We start from the raw sequence: 27,955 nt of genomic DNA on the forward strand, positions 1-27,955 counted from the left end.
GTGATTGCCGACTTACACCGTCAATTTATAATAAATGCACTATGTACACAGCAAACATGTATTGCAAACTCTGATTAGGTGCACGGGAAAAATTAAATTGCTGATTTAACAATTCAATTGCTAAAAAAGTGACTGCAATGTTTCAATGTAGATTCGCAACAACAAAAAATGCTACTCTAACCACCCCTGTGGTTAAATTAGCTTAGGTACAATAGTGGTTAAAAGTACACTGGAAAAAAAAACACATTGGATCTAGAGTCCAGACTCTTAAAAACATCGACAAGAAAAAATACTCTTGATTCAATCAGATTTTTGCTTAAATCAAGAACCAAGCTCTTAATTTGAGCGGATTTCCTTTGATTCAAGCAAAAATCTGATTGAATCAAGAGTATTTTTCTTGTCAATGTTTTTAAGAGTCTGGACTCTAGATCCATGTGTTTTTTTTCCAGTGTAGGATTTTTTGTTGTGAAATCTACGTTGAAATATTGCAGTCATTTTTTTCAGCAAGCCGAATTGTTAAATCAGCAATTTAATTTTTTCCGTGTGTGCATCAGAGGAGCGAGAGAAAAATGAAGTTGTCCTGCAAGAGGATATATAATGAATGTCGATGGAGTTTTCTGTGATGCCGGAGCATGGAGCCGCGGCCGGGGCCGGGGGCGTGGTCAGAGCAGCCGCCCGTCGCCAAGTGTCTCGACGGCCACCAATCCGCTCACTCGGCCCCCCTCCCTCCCCCCGCAGTGATCCTGGAAAAAGAACTATGGAGGATTAAGTTCTCGGGGCATCCTCATCATCCGCATTGAAAATCCCATGTCTTTCGCTCTCCATATGCCGCAGTCCTCCGTGATGCTTAAAATAGCACCGCATCGATTATACTCCCACCAAACACCATGCTAACGTTTTTAAGATAGTGCATTTTTTTGAACTAACAGCTCGTAGAAAAATACCCATTTCTCCTCGCGATTCATTTCAAACTTTCTCAGTATTATTCCTCATTATTTTGGCAGAGAAATGAAGAGAGGAAGTGCCCATTAAGTACTAGATGCCTCACTGGAAAAAAACACATTGGATCTAGAGTCCAGACTCTTAAAAACATCGACAAGAAAAAATACTCTTGATTCAATCAGATTTAAGCTTAAATCAAGAACCAAGCCTCTTAATTTGAGCGGATTTCCTTTTGATTTAAGCTTAAATCTGATTGAATAAAGAGTCCTTTTTCTTTTCAATTTTTTCAAGAGTCTGGACTGTAGATCCAATGTGTTTTTTTTTTCCAGTGCTTGAAAGGGAAAGATTTAGTAGGGAAAGGTTTAGGGAAGGGAAGGTCCCCACTAGATTAGCTGAAAACCTACTTTCCTTCAGATTTTTTTGTTCATACTACCACTAGCATCCCGTTCTCATCTCATAGTACTTCCTTACGCTCTGCGACACCCACCCGCCACCAATAGTGAACCTACCGAAGCTCCGCCTGCAAATTACATATTCTCATTCCCTGCCTTATTCCATCCATCCATAATTTGACAGGGTGTCCTCTGCGTTTTCTGACAGGGATTTTTTTTGTTCATTCCATTCAATTTGTTGACGGTCTGTTTGATTGATTTTTTTTTTGTTCTATGCGACTTTTTCCCCAGTGCTCCTCTGTTTTTTCTGTACATTTTTCTAAATGAAGCTTATTTTTGTGATTTGGTTAGGTCTGGTTCAAGAATCGTCGTGCCAAGTGGCGGAAGCAAAAGCGGGAGGAGCAGGAGCGACTGCGGAACTGCAACACGAGCAAATGAAGAACCTCAACCGGAGCCTCAAGGTGGAGCCTTCGTCAGAGGTCAGCCACGGTCACAGCGCAAGCACTGTCGTTCACTACCTCCAGCACGCCAATGACGACGCCTCTTCAGACCTCGAAGTTGCTTGAACTCCCATCTCATAGCTTCACTCGAATCTCCTCGGCCAGAAATGGAGCAGTTTGCGCTGGTCACAGAATCGTGTTCCGATGCTCGATTCTTGTCTCAGCTAAAAATAATATGATCTGCCCAAAGAGCAAGTCTCCACGTTCAATATTAACCGAGATCGCGCTTTGAAAAATTTGGTTTAAGACGTCATCCACCGCGGTAGTGACACCCTTGGTTTCTTCCACCTCACCTAGGTTCACTCGAACCTCCTGTGCCAGTTAGAAATGGGTCAGTTCCACTGGTCACAGAATCGTGTTCTGATGCTCGATAATGTAAATCAGCTAAAAATAATATGATCAGTCCAAACAGCAAGTCTTCAACATTAACCGAAAAATCGCGCTATGAAAAATTCGGTTTATGACGTCATCCACCGCGGTAGTGACACCCTTGGTTTCTTTCACCTTAGCTTCATCAGTCAGGGAGAGGCACATATTTACACTGGTTACTCACCTTGAAACTTGGAGGAAAGCAAGGTGGAAAAAACCAAGGGTGTCACTACCGCGGAGGATGACGTCATGAACCGAATTTTTTTCAAAGCGCGATATTTCGGTTCTCGGTCAATATTGAACGTATAAAGTTGCTGTTTGGACGGATCTTATTATTTTTAGCTGCGATCCACAAGAATCAAGCTCCAAAACTCGATGCCATGATTTAACTATGAAGTTAAAATCAGGAGTAGGAGGGAGGAGAGTTGTCTGACCGAGGGTTGAAGATCCTTCATCTTCTTTTTTAAGTCAGAGAGAGAGAAAAAATATGAATCAGCGTAAACTGCGATGGTGGATCCATGACTGATCATCAATAAGCTACTTTAGTCTTTCATTCAAGCGTTTAGCCTATGGTATTGACGAAGAAAAGTAATTTCTGTGAATTGCAAGTTTCCGACTCTGAAGTAGTGTGGCACCTGCATTTGTACCATAGTGCCGAACATGAGAAAAAATTATTTCGATTTGACAGACGATTGCAGGTTCCAAACATAACAGAAGCAGAACATGGTGCATATAGGGTTTGTATGGGTGCAACCCTGCGTTGTAAGTTGCACTTGCAGTTGGCAGATTTCTAGAAAAAAACTGTCTATGTATAGGTTGGGAGTCCTAATAAAAATGACACAAAAATTAATGCCTAATAATCACTAATACTATTAATATGCCTCCAGGAATGATGGTGCAATAGGTACAACTTCTCATTGAGTTTCAAGTATGTTTCATTAGATATCTATTATGACTATTCCACATACACTCGTAACTCTATGTCTTCCGAAGTATACGGAATTAGTATAATGAATGCCTTTGAGTGTTTGGCACTTTTAAAATCTACGATTCATTCACAAAAATGGTCAAAACTTCTTAATTCATTGTTATCTCGTGTCTTCATCACATTCAAATGGAGAAGAATCTTCCACAATTACAACAGTTTTAAGGCTACTTCTCATGGTGTCAAAAATTCTCTCCGAAGAATCGATCATGAATTAAAATCCTACGATTTTTCGCACGGTCACATTTTCATTCATACTTGAATTAACTCGAACCCTATATTTTCTGTGATCGCAAATTTCTTCATCTAAATTCCTCGGATTTTATCTGAGCACTTCATTAGGATAATAAGCAATCGCAGGCCTCAAAATGTGCTTGTTGAAGAGCAGAATAGCAGTAACAGTACAAAAACCTCGTAGCATTTCCAATTAGTGTGATTGAATTCTGAAGGAGGCATTGAGCGAAACCTATCAAGAACTTCCGCATTGTTCAATTATTCAAATTAATTTTTCAGGAAAATGCATTTCAGCAACATTTCGATCGAGCAGCAAGCATGAATCGTAGGGAATAAATACTAGGCTCTCTTGCAATGAAATGAAACTTCTAAAATATGTCTCGACAAAGGCCCTCCTGTTCGAATAGCTTTCTTGTGAAAAAAAAAAAAAAAAAAAAAAAAACACGAGAAAGCAAATCAAAAGAATAAAAATTTCAAATCATCAACCTCTCTCTCTTTTCTTATTTGGATAAATCTTACCGTGCTCCTTCTTTCATTACAACTGCAATTTATATTTTTTTCTGTCGACCCAATGGTAGCGTTACGATTCTGTAATAGAACCGCTGACCAACTAGGAAGCCTATGATAAAAACGATTAGGACTTGCAGTTGATTTTTTAGATTCCATCGAGTGAATGGAAATGCCTTAAAAAATTAGTCACATTAAGGTGACGGCTAACTCAGCCGAATCGAAGAAAATGAGGGCAGATCTGATTTTTTTTATTCGAAAACTTGGCATTTTTACCTCTTTCCCAACTTTTCTGGATTCGCAAAGATGGCTTCATTTTCTCTCTCTCTCTCTTCAACAACGAGCCTAATTATCGGCAATGTGCAATCTAGATGATTTTTATTATTTTAGATTTATAGTTGTAAATATATGTATGCATCCTATGGTTGTTTCTTATTTGTGTAATATACGATGTTTTAAATAATTATTTATGAAGGTATACAAACATGAATGAAGGACTTGATATTGAGCATCAACTCTTTAAAAAAATCTCTCAAACTCGTCGTAGTTCTCTGACCTACGTTGTTAGAGGCACGAAAGAGTTTCAGAATACTAGGTGATATGATCTTCACATCAAAACATTTTGTGGAAAAGTCGTTACACAAAAATTAAAGGCTTTTATTGGAACTCATTGACACATATATTTTTCACGACACAAAAGTAACAGAGAAAAATTCTGTGCACACCCACCTTAAAATACTTTAATTTGTATTGTTCAGGGTTGCAATACTCATAAAGATCGAAATTTTTTGAAGAGTATGACACCATAAGCAAAAGAACTATGTGAATACGTTCCAAAAATTTCATTTTTCTCAATTTTCTTGGAATCATCATTGTGAACTAAATCAACTCACTCTATTTTGGTGTAAAAGTTATGGGAACGGAGCACGCTCGAATCAAATTGATTAAAATTCTTGCCAAGAAAAAAATATATTACATTCCTTGAATGATGTGCGTGTTTTTCTTTCTTTTTTTAAATGTTAATTTCGATGTGGTTAATGAATTAAAAACTTGCAATGTTTCTCGAATTGAATACCTAATTGTCTTTAATATAGGTACCTTTTATTTGTTACTATAGCTCCTATCTTTCATTCAAATCCATGATGATTGTAGAAATATATATTGTTGTGATACTTACACTGATTACCTGTCCTCTTCCCGTTTCAAATCACAAAAGTCGATTTTCATTCTTTGTTTGAAACATGTCTATACACTTTATGACGTCTTTATAAAAAAAATTTAAAAAATGAATAATTAAATAAACGGTTATGAAAATGAATCATTCAAATTGTTCGAGTTTATTTCTCAGACTTTTGTAACATACCTATATTGCCTATACAATACTTAAAATTGTTTGGTAAAAACCAAAAGTAATGAAAAACAAACAACTGAAAAATTATATTTGAATCGAAAAAACTTTCATTAAATAGTTCCCGCAAAATGAGAGTTCCAAATTATCTCAAAAAGAGTTCCAGCTAAAAGGATATGACCAACTCTTCAATAGGTTCTTTCACCGGAAATATATAGTCAATGTTTTCTATGATTTAAAATGAAATGTTTCTCAGCGTTTGTTAAAACATCCGTGGATCGACTAAAGGCGCAGCCGTAAGGAATCAATGTTTTTTATTTGGTCTTTAATTCAAAAACTTCACTTACAGAAGTCGTGCATTTATTCAAATCAAAGTATATATTCCAAATTGCTCTGGCGCACTTCATGAATGAGGGGTTTTTTGGGTTTGATTGCAGCGAATTGATGAACGCAAGGATAACAAAACTCTTTTTATTCCTGCGAACTGATCGAGCCACCATAAAAACCGGTTTGAGCTTTCCGTAATGGTTGATGCCCTGATGAATCGCTGAATGAATCTCAACATAAGTCCAAAAAAGTAAGGACTTACATGGATAACATCATAGGGCTCAAGTAAATATGCAATTTATCCGTTACGTCAAAAGAGCAACGGCACATAAGTCGAGCGAAATGGACTCTGAGGGTGGAAATTCAAACTGTTCAATACAGTGAAACTCCAATTTGGAGTAAAAAATATGGATTTTCAGTTCTCGATGCTAAACGCTTTTTTTATCAATTTAAAGAACATTATTGAGTAAAAAAATTCAAGCCATATTTACATTGTTAATAATGTTGCAAGCGTTCGATATTAATCGTTACTAAATTTCGGAAATCACATGTACGATTTCCCCAAAGTCGCGATTTATTGGGCTCTGACTTTGGCTTGCTCTTGGAGCCCTGGTAAAAATTGGCGATAGGAGCTGCGTTTCAAAATACCGTAGGAGTTCTTATGACCGACTAAAGAAGGCTATAGAAAATCATATAGCTGGCTGTAGAAAGCGGAGCAAATCATATAGCCGGGCTATACGAAGCTATAAAAAAGTATACAGTCGGGCTATAGTTTCTATCGCCGGGCTTTACACTTTATCGCCATTGGCTATAAAAGGCTATAGAGAAATTGTGTAGAAATTCGTGTGCTTTGGAAATCATTAATTTTTTTACGGAACTACCTTAATGTTTACAAAACACACATAATATTTTCCTTTAAAACACATTTTTTTTCATCAATTAAAATGAGAATAATCCATACAGAGTGTGCAAACATTTCAGAATCATGAGTTGAAAAACGCTGACTCCGCGAGATTAAATATTAGAGCCTAACACAAAGCGGAGCGGCGACGCACTAGCGCCTACAAACCTAACAGCGATACTTCACGCATTGCGCAATGCGTGAAGTATCACTGTTAGGTTTGTAGGCGCCAATGCGAGTTTCGCGCTCTCTGCCCGCCCGCCCGCCGCGCCGCAGCGTTCCACGGCGTATGAAGCAACTATTTCACATCAGAGGTATTGCACAGGATCATAAGAAATTGAAGGCGCTCCAACATATTAAGAATGACAGGCATCCTTCAAAAGTACGGAGCTTTCCTCGCAAAATATATCAAGATACTACGGCACAAAAGGAGAGCGGTAGTCCAAAAACTCACTAAGTCCTAGTATCCGTATTTAGTAACGTTTAGCATAAACTTTATCGTCTGGCTAATGCTTAATCGCCATCGGCTATAAAAGGCTATAAGAAATTGTACAGCCGGCTACAGAAGCTATTGGAAATCTTACAGCCGGCTTTAAGTCTATGGTATTTTGGAACACAGATTCTACTGCCAATTTTTACTGGGGAGGGCCAGCTTTTGGAGTTATTCATTGGGCAGCCTTTTGAATAAAAGACATCTATCATTAGCTCACTATCTTTACCCGATGAATCGCTCAATAGAGTATACTGGAAAAATACAACCACCCCCCCCCCCCCCATTGGTTCGGCTCTCCTAAAAAATATTGATAAATAAATCACAATTTGATTCTGTTTTTTCTCCATTTAAATGCCCCAAGCTGCTCAAACGAGCTGAAGCGCATTATTTATTCATAGATCAATTAAATTCTAAACGCTCGCCAACATCGACATCGTAATGAGATTGGTCGACCGGCTCTGGAGTTGAATGCATTATTAGCCAATAATAATTTACCGCTGCTTCCCAGAAATCGCCACTTTGCAATTTGCGACCGTAGAATTGTTGATTGGCTGCATGAAGGATTCCAGATTGGTTTTAATTAGTTTTCCGCTGAATGTCACCCAAAATGCCGTTTGCCAGCTAACACTATGGAGTCGTGTCATTGGGGGGTTTTTTCGACGGCTTGACCTCTACTGCCGTGCTAAGGAAGAACGCTGTATGAACATTCGAGAGTTGCCAAATTTCTCTTGATAAAACATGTATTTTTGACGATGTCCGTGCAAATTTTTCTTGAAATTTTAAGATATTTTAGATTAAATTGCGTGCAAAATTGTCTGAAAATTTTGGGGGAAAATATTCACAATTTTCCGAATAAATTCGGTTTTTATCGAAGGAAACTTGGAAACGTCTAAAGGCTCATACGGCGTTCTTCCCTAGCACGGCAGTACAGATTTGTAGATCTCACGACCAAAACTATTCTAAAAATTTTGGTCGCACTATTACAATATTCTTCGTCCTTGATTGATGAATTATGTCATTAATGGGAACGGAGCAATATTATCATGACAACTTAACTCCCATGCACAAAAATATTGCCTCATTTTAGTTGAAAAAAAGACTGTACAGGTCTGGATAAGGATGTTCTGAAATGCTTGATCTCTTAGTAGGGAACTTCAGAATTTTCGCGTATTGTTCTAGATTTTGAGAACCAGCCTCCCGTTTTGAGTAGAACTTTTGGAAAACATGTGGATGGGTTATTTAAAGAGAGGGGAGGGGGGAGGGTTGGAATGCGTTTTGACAAAAAAGAATATTGAGAGGTGTTTCCTAGTTTCATGTCATTCGCACATGAGATTCAACTTGATTTGCATTTTCATTGATGAAGAAGCAACAAACAAAAGTATGAGTAAAATAATAATGGCAACAGACTTCCGAACAGCACGACAGCTCCATGGATATAATTTAATCAATTGCTCAGTAATAGAAAGTTAGACCCTGCATATGCGCATACTGCATTTGCATGCCTCAAAAATGAGCCTTGCCAGAGTATACCATAGTTTATTGATAATACAAGGGTTTGTTTCGTCATCCAATCACAAGCTTCGAGGACGGAGCATGGCCGAAATAATGAGGTTGCCGAAAAGAGGCCCGCATTGTCCGTGGTCCTTATTAATGGGTTCGAAATGTGATTGTGCTGTGGTCAACAATGGCTCATGCAGCTTCGGTCATCAAATGATTAAAAGATGGAGTCTGATTGAGTCCAGCCACTGAGTTGGAGTAAACAAATTTCCTTTCATGTTTATTATTATTCACGGCACGGAAGGTAACCTTTGCGTATTGTTTCAAAATAAGCTTGAAGTTGCCAGATGAAGCCGTGCAGTGTGCACGAGGACATGAAAATCAACGCTCATTGTAATTATTGCAGTGCTGCACTGTGCTGGTGGTGTGTGTAAGGGCATGCTACTGAAAACATCTCTCAAAAACGCACGAAACTCTCTCGATGAGGTCTAGCAATCAGCTATTTTAAGCATCATACTTATCATGGAATTATTATGAGTAATGAGGTTTTTTTATGATTTTGAAAATGTGTGTAGTGACTACGCGAAATTTGATGTTAGAAATCATTACATTTGCTACCCTCGCACTTACACTCGAGGAATGTACTTTGTGTAAAACACGAAAAATTACGAGAATTTTGCGATTCGACAAAATTAAATTTGAGCGATTGATATGCTCCATTCTTTTCAGCAGAATACGCTCAAATTTATTAAACTTTCAAACCGTGGGGTTTATTCCACTTTAGTGTATTATTCCTATTTTTTAAAACTTTAACCACTTCCCTGTAAATTTCATGCGAATTTGTGACTTAAGTCGCGCTACTTTATCATAACGTTATGAATTGCTATCGCTGGGTAGTCAAACTATACGCATATCATTATTACCACCACCAGTCTATGTCTCTTCACAAATAATAATAAAAAACGACTCATGGATCATCAATAAGCTCATCATATCTTGATTAATAATAAAATGGTAAGCCAAAGATGCATATTTTTATTTTTTTATTTCTGAATACGCATTAAAGTATTGCAACAACTTTCCTCATTCTCTTCTGTAAAAAAATGCAGACATCTCTCAGTTCATAAAGATCGCATCGGTATTGTCGAACGAAATATAGAGATCGACCTCTCTATCGGCAAAGCTGACAGAAATGCATATTACCCTTGCAGCACCCCTTCTCAGGGCGGGGAGTGACATAATCTACCGGCTGGAAGAGACAAGCGGTCGGACCAGAGCGGAGCGGGTGCTAATAAGGCAAATGAATTCTCAATTCGGAGAAACAAAGAGTCAAGTGTAAACAGAATTTGAAATTAGGTAAGCGTTTTAGTGCAGATGACATGAATGCGGATTACCGCGTGATGGACTGTTGGCTCCCAAAGAATTATCCGTATCGATATCAGGGTTGCGCCTACCCTTAGCCTCGCGCACTACCCTAATGCCGAATCTCTCTTTAAAAAAATCACAGCAACGAGTTTTTCAAGTTAACTGCCGGACCAAAAGTGTTGTGATGCTCGTAGGATCTCAGTAATGCAGATTACCATAAAAAAAAATGTTCGTTGACTCGCTGATTTAATGTTATTGGACGTGTTTATGCTAAAAAGAACTATATTACATGCAATCCCTATGCACATAGTTCCTTTTAGCATAAATACGCCCTATTGTCCGTTGGTGTGATGGGAAACTATGGAAGGAACTTACTCTCGTTCTTCGTTTCATTTTTTTCTCGATAGAAGCAACTTTGAAGTAGAAATTGATGCAGTTCATGAGTTATCATCTTTCTGTTAATAATTGGATTGCATTTTGCAAAGAGGATTCAAGAGCATTCCAATGTCGTTAAAATTGGGCAAATTTGTTTACCTTGCAATTATAAACTGATCATCTGAAAAAGTTTTATCTTCACTTCCAATTTACTATAAATTCAAGAGGAAAATTACCTTTGTAAATTTAATTTTTTGCAAGATTTCAATAATCTTCTTGCACAGGATGTAAGTTGCACAATCCCAGCAACATTGGAATGATCTTGGTTCCTTTTGCAAAATGCAATCCAATTGTCCAATGCCATAGAGTAAAATAGCGTGGCAATAGATTGTCTTGATGGGAAAACGATATTGTAATTTACAACGTGTTCTTTTCGTGTTGCGTTTGATTTTCCTCGAATGGAAAGTCAACATCGTCCGTTATAAAGTTCTTCCAATTTGTCTCTGATCTATCGTAAACGGGCGATTTCATTATTCATCTTTTCTACTCTCGCAAGAAGTGGTGTCACGGTGTCCTGATAGAAGAAGTTACGGGCTGCATAGAAATACCGTCCGTTCCGGGCTCAGAGCCCAAAACTTCCGGGTGTATGAGCCGTAGCTTCGATTGCTCCGGGTGCTACGACTGGAACTTTCAGCCTCTGAGCTCGGAAAGTGGACGGCACGTCTACATAGCCCGTAAGTACGGCTTCCACGGCCGGAGTTTCTTTTTCTGTGGGAATGGGCGGAGGGAATCGAAATCGAGTTCAAATTTTCCTTTTTTTAAAATCGAAATCAACTTTCCTCTGAATTATTCCAGCTTACAAGGCGCTTAAATTATGATACGCCCTTTTATCCGAGTAAAATGAATGAGTAAAGTAGACGGCGCAGCGTGAGCAACTATACTAACCTCGTGATCGGGCGTGCTGCATCACAAAAAATTGAAGGCGCTCTCTAATTTGATAGTACTTAAAATGAAGTCACAAATCATTATTTCGATATTTTACCATAGTTGTGGCAAACATTTCGAAGAACCAGGTGCCATTGCATACGCACGGAATATTCACGATATTCGATGATAAAATGAGAGAGAAAAAACCATATACTTTTGCATGCAATTTTCACAGAATATCATCACACAGGATGGAAAGTCAAGGAGGTTTTCAAAAGGTGCCTTCGAGTATTTTTCAATTTGCTAAGAAATTATGATAGAATTGCAAGCCCAGATACGCGTTTTTGAAGTACCACCGTCAGTATACCTCCCCAAACACGGTTGTGAGCTGTGTGATATGATAAGAGGACGTGGTGGCAAAATTTCATGAAAAATAAAATTTTGAAATTTCTGAAATTTATGAAAGATATGGAAAAATACCGGTTCCTTTTAAGTTTCGCAGAATGTAAAAATTGTGACTTTCTTCTATTTTCGTAGGTTTAAGTGCGGGTTGCATACTCTGGCCCCTGAAAAATATGAAATATTTCACAGCCTCGTGAAATTTCATGAAATATTTCGCTGAAATTTCCGATCTTTCATTTCTTTCTCACGTTTCGTACCACCCTGTAAGAGGACAACTTGGCAACAACGCAAGCGTCAATCCATGTTTTGGTGGGGCTCAATTGTGCGGAGCAGACCACCCTTGTTGCACCGGGGGGTAACCGCTACGCGCCGCACCGCGATGGGAGCGGGTCAGAGACGGTGCGGGCAAAATGAGGGATTTTTTCGGGATGTGATTGTGAATTGACGGGCTAGCGTCCCCTCCCCTCTGACAACTGCGCTAATCATCGCGCACAGATTTCGGTCGGCTGCCATTTCCATGGCTCCACGTCCTCGTAAATATCCTCCCCACTGAGAACTGGACGTGATTTTGCTAAAAGGAACTATATGCATAGGGTTTACGTGTAAAGATAGTTCGTTTTAGCATGAATACGTCCGACTAGAAAACATCGCCCCGACTAGCTGACCCGTGGAACTTGAATGGCGGCAATTTCGGGGGCTGAATTCAAAATTTTTGGTCGAACCGTTAGATGCCTTGATAAGATGATATTGTTTATAAGATTTGTGAAAATAGATCTGAGGTATTTTTCTGAAAATTTTCAGGCGGATCAAAATCATCGTATCCTCGCTCTCCCTATTTTTGCCTCCTTCTTCTTCTTTCCCTAGATTTCCCCCTTTTTTCTTTTTTCACGGAAATTTTTCCGCGGAGGACAAAGTTTCATATCGATATAGCTAAGGAGCAATACCACCTAAATGCAAACCGACGAATTTGCAGGACAAAGAAGAAACTTCGCTATTTTTGTAATTTTGTGGTTAGCTTTACAATTTGTTTTAAACGTTACAGCATCTTTACAGCGCTCCCATACGGATTTGGAAGAAACCGGAAACATCAGCTGGCGTATTTAACACTGAAGAATGCGACAAAGTTGCTGATTCAATTGTCATTTTCGCCAAAATTGTCAGTTAGGCGATATTGTTCCTTAGCCCTCAATATCCTGCTCAATCATTTTTATAGTGGATTTCAAGTGACTTCGGTCAATATTTCCCTCCTTGAGTGCGATTCCGATATTTTTGATCATGTATGTGATATATTTCCTGAGAGAAAAATTTAGTGAGGACAAAAATGAATTAATGTTTTAGTTGAAATCCTGAAATATAGATCATTGCATTGAGTCACAGGTATAATAAATCGATATAATTCAGCTATTTTTCTCCAGTCATTGAAATTATCTTGAATATTATATGTCTGCGGACTTCAAGATCTCGCTGCAAAAAGCAAACTAATCCGGTTTCAGCGATCAAAGTTGGTGGTTGCAGTCTTCAACAAGACTCTTGATTCAATTTGTCAGGCTTATAAAACTGGTTTCAAGTTATAACGCCTGTTGGATAGTTATCCTGGCGGAGCGTTTTTTGCCTTTCCCATTCAAAAGAAGGCAGACGGCAAGATTTTTTTTGGAGCAAACCCCGGATTCTTAACCGCTTAGCTTAACACGTTTGTCAGAATGAGCTGGGCACTAAACTGGATCAGGGGGAGAAATTCAATCAAAAAAGGAAGAAGACCAAGATGAAATTAGGCGAGAGAAGTAGTGTCCAAATTGCACCTCGGTGGCTCCTGAGAAAGACCCCCGATTCAAACGAGTCCAAGCGATGCTGCCAAAATGTAATTACACTCTTTGATGAGTAGGTAGCAGAGGAGAGTTTTTTTTCTATTAGAAACCCACTAGTTCAGTGTTGAATCTATGAAGATAATGGGGCCAAACACGGCGACATTTAAAAAATATATTTATTTACTTTTAGTTTTTTTGCAAAAACCGATGAACTGTCACGGTTTGCAACACGACCCAACTGGCTTTTTTCGAAAAATCTCATTTAGGAACCCTAAATCATAGTTGAAAGGATCCAAACGCGGAAAGGCACCGTTTGATCTGGCCAACTGGATACCCGTACGCTGTTGGATGCTCTTAGCCCGGTAAGAGTTTCTAAAAAGAAATTTCTCGGGAATAGCCAACTGAAGTATAAAGACTTCTACACAAAACGGTGAAGTATTTCGCTGAGCTTTTGATCTGACCCAGCAATTATTTTAGAGTAATTCGTTCAATCACTTGATGCTGATTTTTCCCCGACGTGACACAACACAGTCAAACCGACAGACCTCTGAATATCTCTCTATGCAATTAGCATTTTGCAAAAAAGAACCAAGAGCATTCCAATGTTGCTAGCATTGTGCAACTTACATTTTTTGCAATAAAATGACTGGAATCGTGCGAAAAATTAAATTGACTAAGGTAATTTTCGTCTTGAATTTGGAGTAAAGATAAGTTTGTTTAGATGATCAGTTTATAATTGCAAGGTAGAGTCATTTGCACAATCTTAGCGACATTGGAATGCTCTTGGTTCCTTTTTGCAAATGCAATCCATATAGCATTCACCTGAGTCAAGCTACGGTCCGGACCAAATCATAGACTTCTTTGTAACGTTTGAAAAAAAATATCGGTGTATTTACTAAGAAAAGGGGTAAAATTACCAAGAATTCAGGGTTCTATTTGATCCCAGTTTTTTCTGAGTAAAATTACCATTTATAGAAGTGGTAATTTTACCGAGAAATCTAGGTAAAATTATTGAACTTTCTCGGTAATTTTACTGGACCTTGGTAAAAACGCCAATATTTTTTATCGACTGTGGTAGAATTACCGAGATAAAATGGCAAAGTTACCGGGAATTGATTACCATTAAAAGTAGTATTCTTACCAGAAAAAAATAGTAAAAATACCGGTTTTTAGGTAAGCTTACTAGTCTGTCTTGGTAAAATTGCCAATAATTGGTAAAAAAAGTGAGATGGTAAAAGTACCAACGGACCTTGGTAAAAACGCCGAGAATTTTTTGTTAGTGCGCGTCTACAGCGTATCCTGATACCATAATTATATTTTTGAGGACTCGGCAACGGCTGCGCAAAGATGCTAAGATCTGAAACTATAATGTAAATGAGTTTTCGGATTATCCGTAATTCCCGGGCGGTGCGAGGGCCGCGGGGAAGGAGGAGGGCCCTGCGCAGGGATAATCCGGAGCACCCGAGAGCTATTTGTATGTAGCCATGATCCTCGACCCTTCATTGCAGCTATTCACATCGAATTTTCATTTGTGTAATTACATAGCGTTTAATGCTTTTGTCCCGGCTCTCGCGCTCCACAGAAAACTTAATCTCCGCCTCCGAGCTTCGCCGAGAAAGACAGAGATGGCGGGAGGGCAACTAAGGAAAAACGCCTTATGAGCATTCGAGAGTTGCCAAATTTTCTCCGATAAAATGTTCATTTCGGAGGAGAGCTTTGAATATTTTCTCTTGAAATTTTCGGATGATTTACATCTAATTAGATAGAAAATTCTCTGAAAAATTGAACGGGAAATGTTCGCAAGATTTCTTGGAAATTCGTATTTGATCGAAGAAAATTTGGCAACTGACGAAGGATCATACGGCGTTTTTACTCATTAAGGCAGAACATTAGTGAGAGAAACTGGAAGCTCGGAGTAGGTATATGATGCGCTTGTGTCGAAAGGTTGAGGGTTCTGGTTCTGGAGGTCGCCTTGATGCAAAAGACACTGAGAAAATCCGACTCATTAAAAAACGACCAAAAAAACTTGCTCTTTCGAAGATGCAATGGCGTCACCGATAAAATTTCAGCCCATGACGACAAAACTGCCGTGCTACGGAAAAATACCGTATGAACATTCGAGAATTGCTAAATTTCCTTCCATAAAATGTTCATTTTGGAGGAAAGTTATGAATAGTTTTCCAGGAACTTTAGGTGAAATTGCGAACAAAATTATCTAGAAAATTGGAAGAAAAATATTAGTTTACCAGGAAATTCGTGTCATATCAAAGGAATAATTTGGCAACGTATAAAGGCTCATACGGCGTTTTTCCTTGGCATGGTAAAAAAATTCGCTTGTGATGAAAGTTAAGCTGATACCGATTATATGTATACACTTACTTTTTTAACTGCTTACTGAAAGAATCCTTGAAAGAATTAGATTTTGTTTTAACAATTTTTAGTAATTATTATCGTCAAATCAAGATATTCAACTATTTCCCTCCCCTTATTTAAGGTTTCATCGACAATACCCTTGACCGTAGTTTAACAAAAATTACAACCACTTTTCCTCTCGATCGAAATCGCTTAATTTTGTGACCGTCGCTCAGTCTTAGTACAAGATGATTTTTCTTTGTTGAAATTAAGGATGAGACGACAAAACAAGTCGAGTTCCTTTTTTTCCTTTCAATGACTAACGGCAGGAGAAAAAAAAAAAAAAAAAAAAAAAAAATGAACAAGGGGCAAGCTTGGGCAGACCCTACGTTTCTGGGATTAATCTATTAACGCAATTAATGGAACTCTTTCCCGTATTACGTTGCCTGATACCTTTGGCCGGCGAATCCTTTTTGAGGATGGATCTTGAGATTAGATCCAGCTCTAACTGCTGCTCGGGTTGTAATCCGTGGATCGGAGCCGAGTCGCGCTCATTCTTATGGTTGCAACGGGTGAAAAATCATACCTTTTAGTTTGATGAAAGATTAACTTCCCGTTTTTAATACTCCCAGTCTGGATAAACCTTTCCTGCTCCTGTTCCACTCTTCCAGCGTACTTTTCAAGAGAGAAAACTCACCCTGTCCATGTCGTGTACAGTCGCGACTTCAATCCTCGTAAAAGCAGAAATCTTGCGTTAAGGATAACACGAATGTAATTTTTGGTTAATGCCTAGTTTCAATTTCATTTTATGCCCTTTTTCACCGTTTTCCCTTTAAATAATTGGAGTATATTTATTGATTTTTGCGGGAAAAGTATGAGGTAAATGCAACATCGTGTAAAATCGTTCGAATAATGGCTTCAATTGGACCCCCCTTAAGCAGAAAGGAATCAAGCGACACCAGCTATTGCCAAATTTAATTGTTCACGTGAAATTGGTTGTGCGAATTTTTTTGCGAATTTCCGTGAATTTCCTGCATATTACGAAGCAAATTCATTAAAATTTTCAAAAGAATCCGCACAAACGTTCTCTTGTAAGAAATTAAATTGCCCGATTTTTGACAATGACTGATGTGGCTTGGTTCCTTTCTGCTTAGCGGTCCAATTGGCAGATAAACCATTTGAGTATTGGTACGAAACTAGATAGTAGGAACTCGAAACTTAGCACAGCGTTTCAACTTCACCGGGCGCCATGCGTCAAATTTGCCCAAAAATGAGGCATCAGGCGAATTTTCGCGAGTGCATGGATGTGGTCGACTTTTTCAACCAGATTCACAGGGTTGCAAATCAATGGAAGAGAACGCTCTGCTGAACTCAAGAACTAAACTCAGTTGCTTTATGGAATATAGTCAACATTTGCAAAAATCTTATTTGCAAGTAAAACATTCATTAAATGCAAAAATTAGTCCATCGAGAAAATGACATAATCGCGATTAAGTCGTCAGGGTCAGACTGGCTTGCATCTGAGGGCGTAGACCTTTGGCTGGTTAAAGGAGCGTGATGTGATATTTCCTGGTAGGGCATCCCCTACGTAGAGAGGGGTTCAGAAAATTTTGGCAAAGCAGCACAAGTTTACGCTATTTTCAGGTTTAATCGTACAGAGTAAAAATTGGACGTATTGAGGTAACCGACATACTTCTGAAATTAAAAGAAAACATAAAAAATTAAAGTCACTAGACGCATCCAAGCACCATTATTTACAAAAGGACCAAGCCAGCGCTGCGGTTTACACGAGCTTCAGACGCGGGTCTGCAAATACATCCTAAAAAAGAATCAGACAAGAACTTGAAAAAAGGAGAAAGAACGAGTATCAACACAGCCGAAGAAGGAAAGACGTATTCGGGCCTCTTCTTTGACTTATATCCCGAATCTGAGCGACACCTCATTGACAGCATATAGCAGAGTATTAAAGGGCTCACGCTTCGCGTCATCGCGCCTTCAATTTTTCAGACGCAGCACGGACGTCCATCAAGTTCAAATAGTTGTATCTCTGCGCCGTCGTAAACTTGCATCATTTCCCTCGCTCTAATTCCATATTGTGTTTGTTTCCGTTTGTCTTATTCGTTATGGTGCTTCAAACTAGTAGCGTAGAGCAGAGTATCGCGAGTTCATGACTCACGCCATCGCGTCTCACATTTTTCATATGCAACGTGGACATCCATCTTGCTCGAGTAGTTGTGTTGCGTTCACACGTTAGATGTCTCTTAGTTTTGAATTACGAGATAAATTAAGGTTAAGTTTGCCCGAGATATGCTATGGTATGTCCAAATCAATAATGATTTTGAAAAGGAAGAAAAATGTTTAAAGGTCTCTCAAGTGGTCTACAAAGGGTGTGTATGTCTAAAAATCAAACCGACCATCGCTTCTAAGGGAGTTACACATAGCGAATAAAGGAGGGGCATGATGAAGCGCCTGTATGTCAACAAAAAGGTAAAAATTTTACAGAAAAGTGTTTACGCTTCAGAAAGTAGTTCTTAGACCTCTGTTTACCACTATCATGCGTAAAAGCACCTTTCTTTTCTCCTATAACTCTCTCTTCTTCCGCTCATTTAATAAATTTTCCGCATATATCCTCGGTCGTAATTTTTTTTCTCTTCTTATTTTACTATCTGTCAGCGGGGCACGTTTTCGGCACGCCAAGGGGGCGTATCTGCCAATGGCAGATTGGCTTTATGGCCAGTCCGAGCCTGTAAGTCGTTTCTCCACTTAGTTCCTCCTATTGTGATGGTATGTGCATCAATGGCAAGAACTTTTCCTTTCAATTTTTGTATTGGAGAGAGGGCTACTTTCCACAGTAACTGGGGGATCCAACATGAGCACTTATCAAAGAACAAACATATTTTGCAGAACCGTAACCTCAAGTTCCAGCTCACAAAGGCGAATTTTGAGAGAGCAATGGATACGGGGATAGACGCACGATCTGCACAATTCGCGGCTCAGCATGTGCACGTTATCGGCGATGCGACGAAAGCACCTGGGTGGGAACTCGGATCCATCGATTTGTGTTGTCGGGCCGGGATTAAGATCCGAATAGTTTACAGTTAATACATAATCCAAATCGCGGATTCATATTATCCCGATCCAACCAAGCTGTTAATCTAGTCTCCATCCTTCGCACTCGAATCGCTCCCCCCAGCTGCCATTCTTCGCCGCTCTGTCCTTTCCTACCGTGCTAAGGTAAAAACAGCGTATGCACATTCGGCAGCCGTCCAAGTTTTTCCCATGAAAAGATCATTTTCGAGAAAATTTACAAATATTTTGCCTTGAAATTTTCGGATACTTTCAATTAAAATGCGAATAAAAGTCTCTGAATTTTGGGGAACATCCTCACAAGTATCCTTGAAAATTCCTATATTATTAAAGGCAATTTGGCAATGTCAGAAGGCTTATACGACGTTCTTCCTTAGCACAGCAGTTCTGACCTCAGGGTCCCCACCCACAGACCACCCCTCGGGGTTTTCATATGTATACGTGTGTATTTTCATTGATCCGCGATGGATGCGTGGGCTATTTATTTCAGATCGCTTTATTCTGCATTTTCCTCAATTCGGAAATTCTTAATCCGTACCTTGACAACGGGCGCACCCTAGCTTTCATTTTTTACCCCAGCGGTGCAAAAATAGATTACTGCGACCTCAGCTCTCTGACAAAACAAGTTTGATACAGTCTGCGCGAAATGATGTTGCTTAAGTATATTTACAAGTGCTCGATTCGCGTGAATGCGGATCTTGTTATCCCTCGTCGAGAGAAGTAATACCTCGGTTTTGCCGGGCTTAGACGTTCTCTCTTTTTTATTTCATTTGTTGTGATTGGATTAAATTCATCATGAATCGAGCGAAGACCACGAGGATCGCACAACTGTGGGGCCCACCCAAGAGTGTTGCCCAATCTTTGTGGGGATTTTTTTATTCAGAGCAAATGAGGATTCTTGCTTAAATAGAGACTTAATAAATCGGGTTTGCAATTTTCAAACTCGAAATAGCCGCGAAATGCTCGCAGCAAAAAATATCAAAAGACTATGCCAAATCCCTCAAAGGCGCTTCGCGGGCCCCTCCTGTGTTAAATACCTAAATAGAGCAGGCTCGTTTATATAGGAACGATATCATATCGACGGCCACAAAAATCATGAAAATTGGCCTTGATAGATCTTTAGAAAAATCTGTGACAAAAAATGAAAATTCATATTGTCCAAATGAAAGATTGGGCCCCTTATCACGTCATGTCAATAAAATTGGGTCATATTTCCAAAATTTCAATAAAAAGAACTCATCCATAGATTATCTATCAATAACCGAGAAAATCATGGAAAACGGACCTTCAAACTGTAGAACGAATTAACTATAGAAAAAAATGAAAAATTAGGGGGTCAGAGAGCCTATGAATCGAAACCCGAACTAAAGCAACAATTGTATTATAGGCTTTTTTTTATCACGAGGCTACTTTATTGTTTTATGTACGATTCGCAGTGAGTTTAGTGGGTTCTCAAATAAACTGGAACCTTTTGGAAAGTTCTCTGAGAAGTTGCAACTCGTGATATGTTTCGTGTAAATTTCTACATTGATACTTTTTCGGAAAGTAAAATCGCTCTCGATTAAAGAGGACCTTTCTTACTCGACAAGACAAAAGTCTGGAGTGCTGAATGTTACAATCTTGAATCGGTTGATTCCAAAGTCTATTTACTACTGTCTAAAGGAGCCGGCCTAATAGAGCGGAATAAGGTTAAATAGGAAATTCCTTGCATCTAATTTCTTACAGCGCTCTCGCACTAATTGTGAGGGTAAAATTGTCATACGGATTAATACGGTTCGCAGTGGAGGAGCTGAGGACAAGAAAGGCCATTACGTTCTCTTGGACGTACGCCCAGGCCACTGCTCATAAGAAATGTCGCAAGGCTCGGACCGGACAAAGTGGATAACTAGATAACCCCTGTCAATATTTGTGCGCAAACATAGGCAGTCTACAGGGACGCAAAACCTCCGAGAGCCACTTCATTCCGCAACAGCCTTTTTATTTTGCTACACGGCCTTCTTGAGATGACCACAAATGAATGTTGCCAAACCCTCACAAGAAAAAAGGGGAGGGTATGGATTCGATCGACATGCATCTATCGAAACGTGAGTCGATCGACAAATTATTAGAACACCGGAGTCGATTCGATCGACATAAATCGATCGAAAAACAAAAACGTGAACCAATTGACGTGGTTCAATCGACAGTTAATTGAAAAAACCCATAATGTCGATTCGATAAACGCGACTTAATCGACACCGATTCGATCGACAAAATTCGACCGACTCGCATGTTTGTCGATCGATTCACAGGTTTTTTTCGATCGATTCACGGGTTTGTCGATCGACTCACGGATTTGTCGATCAATTCACGGTTGTCATCGAATCGATGTCGATCGATTCATGTCAATGCAGTTTTTTCTGAGGTATCAGCTACGGATTTTTTTGTATGGATTTTCTCATATTAGCAAGTAACTCATTTGAGGAGGGTAGGGTGTGAGCAAAGGAATTGGGCCTGTTGTTAAACATCCATGGCTGATACTTCAGAAAAAACTGCATTTTATAAATGACAGCTAAAATCAAACTTTTAATTTAGAGAATATATTTTCATCGTAAAACACTATAATACTAGTTTAGGTTCTCGATATTCCCAGCGCAAACTTTAAGTTTCTTCATGAGCAGGAGGTTCAAATTGACAGACATTGAGAAAATCCTCCTACTGTTATTTGGATTGCATTTTGCAAAAGGACCACAGCGTTGCAATGATGCTAAGATTGTGCAATTCATCTTTGCAATAAAATTGCGGAAATCGTGAAAACTATGAATTTAGATGGTAATTTTTGTCTTAAATTTACAGTTTTTAGCAAGTAAAATAGAAACTTTAATGGATAATCGGGTTTTCCTCCAGACAAAGAAGTTGCACAATCTTAGCAACATTGCAATGCTAGTGGTTCCTTTTTGCAAAATTCAATCCATTTATGTTATTAACATCCCGAGAAAATCCTCCTATTATATCCTCCTATATCATATATGTTTTTTTCCTCCCCAAATTAAGCAAAATTACGTACCCCCTAAGAAAATCCTCCTATTATATCCTCCCACATGTATGTTATTTTCCTTCCGATTTAAGCAAAATTAAATACTCCCTGAGAAAATCCTCCTATTATTTTTGCAATATGAAAATACAAGCGGCTAAACACCGGGATTGTTTTTGAAGCCCTCGCGAGTACATTTAGAGCAATGCCTCGAGAGGGTGGGACGTGGGTGGGAGGATGAAGCAATATACTTGACACGGAAAATATAAGTGAACTGAAATGCGTAAACAAAATCATCGGGATATGTGCCGACAGGGATCCGGGATCGGGGGTGTAATGCAAAAAGAGGAAAAGAAGGGGGTCGGGGTGTGAAAGAGAGGGCAAAGCGACAATCCGGCGATAGATAAGTGGGTGCTTAGCAACGTTATGGGCGCCGCTCCCTCCGCGCCGAAGCGGAAACGAAGACACGCCCAGGATTTCCCTTTTCCCGCTTTTCCCGCTTTTCTCACTTCCGTTTCCTCTTCGCCGCCGCCTGCGCGTGCTCGTCCGCGATCCGCGGGTCTTCGCGTCTCAGACGCGCATTGAGAGTTTAGCCCGGATTAAGGACTATCTCCCGGCGCCCGAGCTAATGACTTTTCCGTGTAGCGTTAATCCTTTATTTTCTTTTGAGTCCAGGTATTTTTCTCGGTTTTTTCCCGAGATTCTGGTGGGGAAAAAATGTTAAGCTCAGAGGATCTAAACGGGAAATCAGAACTTCAACGAGAAAATTCAATATCTTTATTTTTGTTTTTAAGCTTAAAACTCTTGAATGAATTCAGCACTCCATATCATCGCCTTTCGGCCAAAGTATCACGAGCGCCATATGACGTTTCAAAATTTCCGCCGTCATTTTATTTTTTTACAGAGAAATTGTCTCAACGAGCTATCCGAAAATTTCACTGAATTTTCTTTGTGCTGCCGATAAAGTTCAGTGAAAGTGTCAAAAAGATTCAACCAACAATTTCTCTGTAAAAAAATGAATTTTGTCTGAAATTTTTAAACGTCGCATGGCGTTTGTAGTGCTTTGGCCCGAAGGTGACGATATACTTCAGAAAAAAATATCCGCAAGTCACTTGATTTCAGGCGGAAATAAAGAGAGAATACAAAAAGGAAAAAAAATATGGCGTCAAATCGCAAGGACTGATAGTCGAGCTGCAACCTATTATCATCTCAATTAGACAGCAGCGACAGCAAATTTCTCCTTCAAATAGCAGAGTAGGCAAGAACATATCTCCCGAGTTCGAATAGTTGCTTCTAAACCTTCAGTTTCTACTTATTAAATATTCTAATTCTGCTAGAGTCTTCTGATCTTTCTTTTTACGTTCCTGGACCAAATATCCTGGAGAGGCTTCTTAAAGTTTAAAAGCTGATCTTTTACGAAGCACAAAATTATCGAAAAAGTTGATCCATCATACTCTCTGATATAATCGTACAGGAATTCTGTTGAAAAACGTATTGCTTAAGCTGAAATGTATCCCAACTCTTAGAGATATGTCCAGATGGAGTTTCATTTGATGTTTGGTCCCTGAATGAGACAGTAAAATATGTGTCGGCGCGCAGGAACGCGCCGTATTTTCCCTCACTCTGAAAAGGCATTTCGTTCAAATTTTTCAGGAAAACCCTTATTCTTAGGAATATAAATGCGCTTTATCGCATGATCTTTCTCCTACCGTATGTTCACGCAGCTCTTCCAGAACATATTGACATATTTTATTGCTGCGTGGGTCCTAACCCAACATTTACACAAAGATATTGCCAAATCCTCTCAACCAATTTCTCTAATGAAGAAACCTGCAATTCTCATCTTGTATATTTCAGCTAAATGACAGAGACACGTGCTGAGAGGAATATTTAATCTTAGATAGTGTATGTGTATGAGGGCGAGGGTGTGTCTGTGTATGTGCACTACAATCTTTCAAAATCGTTATGATTATAATTAACAGGGAATACTATTATTGGAAAGAAGGAGCTTGGAATTGGTAACTCTAAGCTAAATCCGGCAAGCGGCACGTGAAATATTTTGTCCACTTTATAAACTGTTACATTTGCAGCGAAATAAAATTAAAATACCTTCTTTTTCCACGCTGTACATAGGGATAGATGTAACTCTATGTTGGTGTCGAGAGGAGTGTCGTGAACACAAATATTTTTACAGAAGAAAATAATGATTGCCTTCGGAGAAAAGAGAATAGCGGCTTTCTTCTCTGCGTTTATTTCATTGCTGACTCCCTTTTTTTGTAACGAAAGGGGTTTAGAAATTGCATCCAATTTTTTTGGCAGATCGCGTTTCGAATACAAACGTTTTTCACGAAGGCGTTTTACTGGTGGTAAGATTAACACAGGAGTCTCTCGATATTATTTATTCAGTGGCAGCCACCCAAAGGTGTAAAACGGATAGAAAGGGTTGAGTAAATACAGTAAATCTTAGAATAAATAGCAACGATGGCCGGGGCACAAAGGAGACGCCTTGAAAGCGGCACACACCACTTTCCGCTCCTTCCCCCGTCATCTGCTTATTTCTTTCCCTCTGTGATACGTCTCAAGCGCCAAGTCATTCTCCTGCGGCAAGAACAAACACTATTACGTCATTTAGCCTCAGCGTAAAGGTCTTGTTTGTCAACCACATCCCGCATTCCCTTAACCCTCAAAGTTTGTCCATTTCACATTCTTTCTCCTTCCTAACATGAAAAAGTGAAACATAAAACAGCATAATTACTGTTGTGTCAATACTGGGAAATCAATTAAACCACTTCTATGACCTCCTCGTTCTGTATTACATGGATATGAGCTTTTGAATTTTCCGCATATTGTCCGCCTCCTCTTATTGATTCTCGTATAATTGAGCGCAGCTGGTGAGATGGTTAAGTTGCAAAACGCCTTCACTCCCGCGCGTATGCAACACGGACATCCAAGGAGCTCGAATAGTTGCATCAAGGCGTTGTACTAAAATTCGTGCAGTGTCCGTCGCCTTCGCATGCGACGCTGACAGTGGCGTGGCGTGCATGATCGATTATCGATATTTCGCCATTGGTAGCTATGGTAAAGAATCGATTATTAAGGTGTTCGTTGCGAACATCCTGTTCATCGATCCTATTCAATAGGTTTAAATGGCAGATCAATCGATATATCGCAAAGCACGCCACGCCACTGGACTCCAACTGGAGCTGTTATTGTTTCTTCTTACACCGTGCCATATTTCCAGCGTTGTCCATTATGCCGATGAAGTAAACCATTACTGATTTTCGTTGTGGCATAGTAATCTCTCCGAAAATGCATATTTTAGTGTATTACAACGTTGCCGGCCCTCGAAATCGCAAAAAATTAGGTATCTGTGCATGGTATGTGAAAATTCCTTTAATCTGCTTTGATAAGTCGTCCTTTGTTCTGATTTTTTTTGTTTTTCCTCCTTTGGGAAAACTAATTTTGGCGTTTAAGTGTCAAATTGTCAAAGAACAATCCTGATGAATTGCATGGAATTTGGAGCAAAAACGGCGGTCGTCCGTCTCTCGAAATAATGAAATGCAACAGTGAGTCTGTAACATCACAAGGCTATACCCGTGTATGATTTCCTAAGTGCAATCGCGAAACTATTAACACAATAAAGTCCGGTAAATATACATATTAGTTCGAACTTTATCAGTGGCGAGACGTGAACGATCGATTATCGACATTCCTGCGTTTAAAGCTATGCATGGTAAAAGAATAGATTTTTAAGTGTTCGTTGTGTACCCTGTCTGTCGATCCCTTTCCGAGGGTTTAAATGGCAGATGAATCGATATATCGCAAAGCACGCCACGCCACTGAGGCTCTGCCCGGTTCTTTTTTAATTTTGAATCATTCCGTGGCTTTTTGGAAGGTTTTCTCGGCCCTTCAAAGTATTTAATTGGGGCCCTCAAAGTTCGGAATCGGATTATCAAGCTAAATCTGGCCCTCGGAGTTTGGGGTCCCCGAAATTTTATCTTTGAGGCCCCATGAAGACATGAGCCTTTTACCACAACCGCACTAGATCACCACTGAATCACCACTGGATCACCATTGGATCACCACTGGATTACCACTGGAACCATCACTGGACCCCCATTGCGAGAATCTGTGCTCTTCTCATCCGGAACCTTGCCTCATTCCCGGATTTTGAGGTCCCTTGCAGTGCAAGACTAGAGCCCCAACTTTAACCTCCAAGGCTATTTGGAGCTAGGTCACTGTAATTTCTCAATAAAGTACCGCATACTGCTCATCTAAAAGTCCTTGAACAGCGAAAAAAATCCTCTGATTTTTTTTTTCTGAAAAAAACCTTGCGGGCCTCAGAAAACTCTTTACAGAATTTTGGTTGGAAATCCATCCTCAACCTTCCGACCGGGCCTGTCCACCCCTGTACTGTCGTGCTAAGGAAAACCGCCGTATGAACATTCGAAAGTTGCCAAATTTCATTCGATAAAATGTTTATTTTTTAGGAAAGTTATGAATGTTTTTCCGAGAAATTTTCAAGAACTTTAGGAAAAATTGCGAACTAAATTACCTGAAAAATTGGAGGACAAAGTTTCCCGAAAATTATTGATTAATCAGCGGAAATCTGGCAACGCCTGAAGACTCATACGGCGTTTTTTCTTAGCACGGCAGTATATTTAACATGGATAAACGGGGCAGCGCGCAGCGGTGGCACAGCAAGGGTGCAGCGCTCTTCGAAATTCTCGGCCAGTGAATGACGACGCTCTCTAGCGAGAGAGAGATGAAATGCCTCGTGTCCCCGCGCTGAATGGTTCGTGTTCTTGTAGGAAGAGCGCAGCAGAAGTAAGAAATGTGGCCAGCGTTTTTAATTGATTTTTGCTCAGTTTTAATTGAGCCTCGGCATACTCTTGGATTTGGGTCACCTTACTAAAAAAAAAAAAATTGCAGTGTGCGTTATTTTGGATGCAATATCCAAAAAACGTTGCCATCACAGGAGATGAGAAAAAAATTTAGATTTTGTAATGGAGACATAATGGCTCCGCATTTCTGATCACATGCATGAAGAATCCCTATCTGATGAATTTTGATAAAAACTTGTATTTTTTTCTCTCTCTCTCTTTTTATTCTACTTAGTTTCCTTTTTCTTCTGTTTGATCTTTTTCCTCCTCACCATGTTCAAAAAAAAAAAAAAATAAGAAGTACAAAAGTAGAAAAGTTGTAAAAAAATTAGGCGTGATATAAAAACAGAAAAATATAATTATTACTATAATAAAAGTAAATCAAGAGTAATGCGTAACGTATGACGCTTAAAGCAAGATGCACTTGCTCGCTGGTTGAAACGCGAAGCGTCAAGGGGCGTAGTCCCTCTAATGAATTTTCGGCTCACTGATGGTCCATATTTTACGGAATTCATAATGATTTGGTCATTTTCGGTCTCTCCTCTGCGTCTATAGGCCGATTTTGGCGGAAAATGTGGATTTTTTGGCATTTTACCGCAAACCCACCTTTCACGCCAAAGTCCTTCAAACCCACGTTTTGGCCAGTGTTAAAAGCTCCAGATAAGAGACCAGAAATGACCAAATCATGATGCATTCCGTTAAAAATGGACCCTCGATGAGGAAAAAATGGCAGAGTTGAGGGAATCCATCTCGGATGGGCCAAAAACGGTCCCTATTGATGCCTCTCCTCTTGTGAGCAGAATGGTTCCACCAGCTTGTCTTTGTATTTGACAACTACAATTGAAAAACACAGATGTACTGTCATGGAAGTAGCTAATTTTTAGAAGTTGCTATTTTTAAATTGGGTGCATTAATTCACTGACACCTAAAAATTCTTAATACAGCACGAGCCATCAGTATTTCAAAAGGATTCAGCTTTGCAGAAAATAATCATGCACGTCTGTCGTCCGAGGGACCCGTCGTAAAATTCAAATTTAGCGCGCAATCAAGGTTGCCAACTGCACGAAGTGTGCGCATGTGCACGGAAAGCTTGAGCTTCGCGATTTCGCCGTTGTCGAGGCTAGCGCTTCGAATGACTCACGCGCACGGAGAGGGGAATCACCTCGCTTGGGGTTGAATGAAACTTACGCCCCCACCCACTTTCACTCATCCCTGAAAGCTCGCTCTGCGCACGGTGGGGCAAGAACCAAG

The 27,955-nt window shown here is 39.6% G+C and overlaps 1 protein-coding gene across 1 annotated transcript in view; it reads left to right on the forward strand.

The window, feature by feature from the left end:
- Gsc (goosecoid homeobox) overlaps positions 1-5,376 on the forward strand; it is a 40,797-nt gene extending 35,421 nt beyond the window's left edge. The window contains exon 3 of the mRNA XM_019041828.2: positions 1,686-5,376. Coding sequence (XP_018897373.2) covers positions 1,686-1,772 — 87 coding nt within the window. The 3' untranslated portion in view covers positions 1,773-5,376. The remainder of the gene's footprint in view (positions 1-1,685) is intronic.
- The last annotated feature ends 22,579 nt before the right edge of the window (positions 5,377-27,955 follow it).

This window comes from Bemisia tabaci, chromosome 3 (assembly GCF_918797505.1).
Source record: "Bemisia tabaci chromosome 3, PGI_BMITA_v3".
Lineage (NCBI taxonomy): Eukaryota > Metazoa > Arthropoda > Insecta > Hemiptera > Aleyrodidae > Bemisia > Bemisia tabaci.